Source organism: Cebus imitator, unplaced genomic scaffold (assembly GCF_001604975.1).
Source record: "Cebus imitator isolate Cc_AM_T3 unplaced genomic scaffold, Cebus_imitator-1.0 Scaffold464, whole genome shotgun sequence".
NCBI classification, from domain to species: domain Eukaryota; kingdom Metazoa; phylum Chordata; class Mammalia; order Primates; family Cebidae; genus Cebus; species Cebus imitator.
Window position 1 is genome coordinate 1,487,903 of NW_016107779.1, and position 6,479 is coordinate 1,494,381.

Here is a 6,479-nt window from a genome sequence, read left to right on the forward strand (position 1 = left end):
TTTTGTTTTATTTTTGAGAAAAGGCCTTGCTCTGTTCCCCAGGCTGGAGGGCAGCGGCACAATCATGGCTCACTGCAGGCTCGACCTCCCAGGCTCAGGTGATCCTCCCACCTCCGCCTCCCAAGTAGCTGGGACTACAGGCATCTGCCACCACACCCAGTTAATTTTGTATTTTCAGTAGAGATGGAGTTTTGTCATGTTGCCCAGGCCGGGTCTGGAACTCCTAAACCCAAACAATATGCCCACCTCTGCCTCCCAAAGTGGTGGGACTGCAGGTGTGAGCCACTGCACCCTGCTGAAGCTATTTTTATTAATAAAAAGAATCCCAACGCCAGGTGCAGTGGCTAATGACTGTAACCAAATAACTTTGAGAAGCCAAGGCAGAAAGATCGCTGGAGGCCAGGAGTTGGAGATCAGCCTGGGCAACATAGCAAGACTCTGTTTCTAAAACAAAAATATTAAATTAGCCAGACATGGTGACACACACCTGTAGTCAGCTACTCAGGAGGCTGAGGTGGGAGGACGGCTTGAGCTCAGGAGTTCCAGGCTACAGTGAACTGTGGGCACTGCTATACCCCAGCCTGGGCAACACAGTGAGACCTAATCTTTAAGTAAATACATTTATACAAAAAGAAATCTACACAATATTTTTAATATTCTCTTGTAATCTATTAAATAAATTGCAACAAGTTTCACATGTTAGACTTGACGACAACTGAATACAAGTTTAGAAGGGACTCTACTCCAAGCCAAATCGTAGTAAGAAGGGTGGCACATCCCAAATAAGACTGTAGACAAGCCTCATTAATAATTGTGTGACTACAAAAGTCTAAATAAAATATTAGCAAATTGATTCAGTAGTTCATACTGGGCATGCAAGTATGGTTCAATATTAAGAAGGCTATTAACATAACAAGTTGAGTGACACTGAAAGAGCATTTGATTAAGAATGCAACAGTCATCCCTGATTTTTAAAATAATGTTGCTAAAATACAAAGAAAAAAATAGTTACTAAATGTACACAGCCACTTCTACTGTACAGTTCATTAGTGGTCATTACACAATGTCATATCTCACCAATATCCTTTTCACTCCCAGACATGCTGGTCTAACTTTACGTCCTTAAACACAAGACCTTCCCCGCCGAGGGCCTTTGTATATCTAGCTGCTTTTCTTCAAAGCTCTTTGCCTGTTGTGTTACAATCTGGCTTTTTGTTTTCTTAGTCCTTCATGTCTCGACTAAAAAGACATTAGCCAGGGCTGTCTATCTCTACATGCTGGAATTTGATACAATTTATTTATATTACCTCCTTTATAACTTTTCAGAGTTTTAATGTTTTATTCCATATACCTTAGGTTTTTAAAAGGAAAAAATAATTTTTTAAAGCTTTAGTATAGTTTGATACAATATACTAGTGTGTTTGGTATGTTTTAGTGTGTTTGGTATGTTTTACCATGTTTGATAAAGTACAAAACGTTGACGTAACTTTTCCCCCAAAAATAAGTAGACAGTTTTCCTAATGCCATTCATTGCATAATGCAACCTTTCCCTGCTGAATTAAAGTGTTAACATAACAATTCAGCACATTCCGCCTGAACTTGGCTCTGCCTCTTGTTTCTAGTCAGTTCTAGTGATCTGTTCATTCCAGCATCAGTACCCCCCACTATTTTAGAGTTCTCAATATTTGACAGAGCAAGTGTCTCCTTGTTTTCAACAAAGATGTTGAAAGCTAGGAAGACTAGCTTATTTTCGTTCTTATTTTTAGAGGAAAATTAAACTAGCTTTTGTTTCTTTAAAACCCCGTTGTAATTTTGACTTTCAATAGGTTACATTTTAGAATAACTCAGAATATGCATCTCTGCAACAGCTCATCTTTTTCCTCTAGAATCTTGGTTATTTCTACCCGTTTAGTAACTGTTTACTTTAGGCGGCCGGCGCCCTCCGCAGCCGCCGCTGGGTCCTGGAGCCGGAGGCCGCCCTGAGACGGTGCGCGATGGACCGAGGGCCCCAGCCGGGGAGGCGCCGCCGCCGAGCCCGCGCCCAGACGGCCCCTCAGTAGCGCCCACACCGGGAGTCGCGGCGCTGGCCCGAGCCGTGGGCGCGCCCGAGGGGCGGGTTCGCCTCCCGCCGGCCCTCGCAGCTCCGCCGGGTCCGAACCCGCGCCGCCGCCGCCTTCCCGCTCGGGACGCGCGGCCCGGAAAACGCGGCCGCGGGCTGCATGGGCAGCGCCCCCGCCCCGCCGCGGAGCCCGAGGATGCACAGCCCTGCTCCGGGATACGCCTCCACTGGATCTAAGAGACCGTCCTCATCAGCACTGACTCTCAGCTGCGGAATCGCAGAAGGTTGATGATGAAGCGCGGGCCGTGTAAATGAAGATCAGGTGAGGAACAGGACAATGCCCAAGGGTGGGTGCCCTAAAGCACCACAGCGGGAAGACCTTTCCCTCAGCAGCGACACGGCGGAGAAGCAGACTGGGAAAAAGGATAAAGCTTCTCTAACCAAGACCCCAAAGCTGGAGCGTGGCGACGGCGGGAAGGAAGCGAGGGGGCGAGCCGGCCCGCAGAAGCTGTCCTCCACCGCGGGCGCAGACGCGGAGCAGAAGGACTCGGCACAGATGCCTCCAGCCCAGTTCCTGTTGTGGTGCCGCAAGGCTGGTACGCCCCTCGAAGCACCATGCCATGAGATGGAGGTGCCTAGAAGCAAGAAGAAAGAGAAGCAGGGCCCTGAGCGGAAGAGGATTACGAAGGAGCCTGACACCCGGAAGGCCGCGCTGCTGCTTGGCATGGGGCTGTCGGAATCCGAGCCGGCTACCTTCTCTGCGAGCACCAGCAGGTGGCCCTTCTCATGCAGATGACAGCCGAGGAGTCTGCCGACAGCCCAGTGCACACAACACCAAAGCAGCCCTCCCAGTCCACAGTGTGTCAGAAGGGAACGCCCGACTCCGCCTCAAAAACCAAAAATAAAGTGAACAAGAGGAACGAGCGAGGAGAGACCCGCCTGCACCGAGTGGCCCTCCGCGGGGATGCCCTGCGCATCAAGGAGCTCATCAGCGAGAGGGCGGATGTCAACGTCAAGGACTTCGCAGGCTGGACAGCGCTGCACGAGGCCTGTAACCGGGGCGACTACGACGAAGCTAAGCAGCTGCTGGCTGCAGGTGCAGAGGTGAACACCAAGGGCCTGGACGACGACATGCCTTTGCACGATGCTGCCAACAACGGACACTACAAGGTTGGCATCTCCCCTCGGCCCTTCACACTGGCCTGTCCTGGCATCTGGGTGGCTCTGGAGCTTTGTCCCCGCAGCTAGCCAGTTACCTTGTGTAGGACACCGGAAAGCAAGTTTTTGCCACCCCACACCCTAAAGGCCGAGCTGTTCCCTCTGCCTGCCTCCAGCTTTCCCATCCGCGGTCAGCGTCTGGACGGCCTCACAGGTTTCGCAGCAAACCACTAGCTCATATCCACTAGCCGTTTAGGTCTGGTTGGATTTTAGCAGGTGAAGGATTCCACCAAGTGGAAGGAGGCCTGCAGGAGTTGCTGCTGGTCCCCGTCAACACCGTGCGGCTGTTAAACCTGCAAGGCAGACCCACTCTCTTCTGGAATGAGGTAACAGCAAGAGGTGTGGCCAGTGCATAGGACATAGGCTCAAGATTTAGAAAGTGGCCATTGTGGCCAGCCCAGGAGCAGTGGGCCTGAGAGGTCTCAGCCTCTGTGGGGGGCGAGAGAGGTCGTGGGGTCCCTGACAACCCCATCCTACTGGAAAGCAGGGGTGCTGCCTGGAGATAGGGCAGGTGTCACTGAAGTCATCAGCAGAGATTCGTGGAGAGCCCCTGCTTACAGGCAGGACAGCAAGGCCGGGTGCACATTGCCCTCGCCCGTTAGGCTCCCCTGCAGCAAGCCCCGCCTGGCCACTGCCGGAGGTCCTGCAGCCCGTACCATCTTGGCCTTTAAGGAGCACACTTGGGACTCGGCTCGTATCGGCAGGGTCGGGGGGTAATTGAAGACTCTGAGACAAGCAGGGATCTCAGAACACTGAGTCAGTGTTTGATGTTAAAATGTGACCATTAAACTTGTAGGTAAGATTATTTAAAAAAAAAAAAAAAGTTTATGCCTCAAGAGAGAATTTGAAGACCATACCTGATTCTTATTAATATCTTAATGCATAGATTGTTTGCTGATAATGTGCTGCATATTATATTGTAATCTTAGTATTTTTTTCTTTTTCTTTTTCTTTTTTTTTTTTGAGACGGAGTTTCGCTCTTGTTACCCAGGCTGGAGTGCAATGGCGTGATCTCGGCTCACTGCAACCTCCGCCTCCTGGGTTCAGGCAGTTCTCCTGCCTCAGCCTCCTGAGTAGCTGGGATTACAGGCACGCGCCACCATACCAGCTAATTTTTTGTATTTTTAGTAGAGATGGGGTTTCACCATGTTGACCAGGATCGTCTCGATCTCTTCACCTCGTGATGCACCCGCCTCGGCCTCCCAAAGTGCTGGGATTACAGGCGTGAGCCACCGCGCCCGGCCTTAATCTTAGTATTTTTGATTGCCATTCATATATAATAACAGATATGATTTTTGGAGTGCTCTCTGCACATCAGCTCTTTAAGTACATTATTCCTTAATTTTCTCCTCACCCCAACCCATTTTTCACATTTAAAAAACCTGAGTCTTAAAGAACACAAGTGACCTGCCTGAGGCATTACAGCCAGGCAGTGGCAGTGCTTAGACTTTAATATAGACTTCCCAGAGGACGGTCTTTATCACTGCACTACATGGCTTACTGGGACCATGAAAGTTTAGGGTCTATTTGTTTTCTGTCTGGTCACTTCACTGGCTAATCACAAAAATCTTTTTTTTTTTCTAATGATGTTTCCAATGATTTTCTTAGATTTCCCAGAGAGGTCATTATATCAGCAAGTAATAATAATTATTCTTTCTCTTTTCCAATATTTGATTTCTGTACTTCCAATTGGACAAAAATCATTTCTTGTAATGCATATGCCTGTATTAAATACCATGTAAAACCCTATATGAAATTATAACATAACAACTAAATGTTAAACATTTCAAGACTATTGGAAGATGGCAGGATTAAAAATAAGGCATAGACATTGTTTTTATGAAAGTAAGTCAGGTTAGAAGTTGCTGGAATAATTAAGTTTTTGCACTTATAATAACCTGATGCTTTTATTATTTTTAAAATTTAGTCCAAGATAGTTTAATGCTGAGAGAAGAGTTGATTTTGCTTATCTTTGTGTCCTTAATCAAATGAGGGCACTTAAATATTTGTTGGTGTTAATTTGCAGAAAGTTGGGGGAATGGATGGAGATAACCATAGTGAGAACTCACAGTTCCTACTCCTGGGAATCTCAGAGAGCCCTGAGCAGCAGCGGATCCTGTTTTGGAAGTTCCTGTCCATGTACCTGGTCACGGTGGTGGGAAATGTGCTCATCATCCTGGCCATCAGCTCTGATTCCCGCCTGCACACGCCCATGTACTTCTTCCTAGCCAACCTATCCTTCACTGACCTCTTCTTTGTCACCAACACAATCCCCAAGATGCTGGTGAACCTCCAGTCCCAGAACAAAGCCATCTCCTTTGTAGGGTGTCTGACGCAGCTCTACTTCCTGGTCTCATTGGTGGCCCTGGACAACCTCATCCTGGCTGTGATGGCATATGATCGCTATGTGGCCATCTGCCGCCCCCTCCACTATGTCACAGCCATGAGCCCTGGGCTCTGTATCCTGCTCCTCTGCTTGTGTTGGGGGCTGTCTGTTCTCTATGGTCTCCTCCTCACCCTCCTCATGACCAGGGTGACCTTCTGTGGGCCTCAAGAGATCTACTACCTCTTCTGTGAGATGTACGTCCTGCTGCGGTTGGCATGTTCCAACACCCACATCATTCACACAGTGCTGGTTACCAGTGGCTGCTTTATCTTCTTTACACCCTTAGGGTTCATGATCACGTCCTATGTACGTATTGTCAGAACCATCCTTCAAATAACCTCAGCCTCTAAAAAATACAAAGCCTTCTCTACCTGTGCCTCACATTTGGGTGTGGTATCTCTCTTTTATGGGACACTTGCTATGGTATACCTGCAGCCCCTGCACACCTACTCTATGAAGGACTCAGTAGCCACAGTGATGTGTGCGGTGTTGACACCCATGATGAACCCTTTCATCTACAGCCTGAGGAACAAGGACATGCATCAAGCTCTGGGAAGACTCCTAAGGAGACCCTTTCAGAGGCTTAAATGAAGGTAATTTTGGAAAGGGGATTGAACTGGAGACCGGAAATATCCTTCACCGTATGTAAGGCATTATGCTATGGGATATGCAACAGTAATCAGGATACAGCTCCAGCTCAGAACGAGCATTTCCATCTGTGCTAAAGAAAAGACATAATTTGTATTCCAGTGCCTCCCAGACCTCACAAGCCTTGGCAATAAATAATGTCATGCTAACACTACTAACAGATTTTAC

General features: G+C 48.2%; 2 protein-coding genes across 2 annotated transcripts; both read left to right on the top strand.

Moving 5' to 3' along the window:
• Positions 1-2,360: 2,360 nt before the first annotated feature.
• Positions 2,361-3,317, top strand: LOC108291722 (ankyrin repeat domain-containing protein 11-like). The gene is given in 3 exon segments (XM_017512169.2): positions 2,361-2,609; positions 2,706-2,790; positions 2,793-3,317. Coding segments are annotated over 3 exon segments (813 nt in total). The 5' UTR covers positions 2,361-2,396; the 3' UTR covers positions 3,308-3,317.
• A 1,948-nt stretch (positions 3,318-5,265) lies between these two features.
• Positions 5,266-6,254, top strand: LOC108291723 (olfactory receptor 1D5). The gene has a single exon (XM_017512170.1). It carries the CDS (start codon positions 5,316-5,318, stop codon positions 6,252-6,254), a length of 939 nt encoding a protein of 312 aa, XP_017367659.1. The 5' UTR covers positions 5,266-5,315.
• The last annotated feature ends 225 nt before the right edge of the window (positions 6,255-6,479 follow it).

What these genes read in the sequence shown, in the direction of transcription:
- LOC108291723 (XM_017512170.1), top strand. Translation starts at nt 5,316, where the DNA reads ATGGATGGAGATAACCATAGTGAGAACTCACAGTTCCTACTCCTGGGA.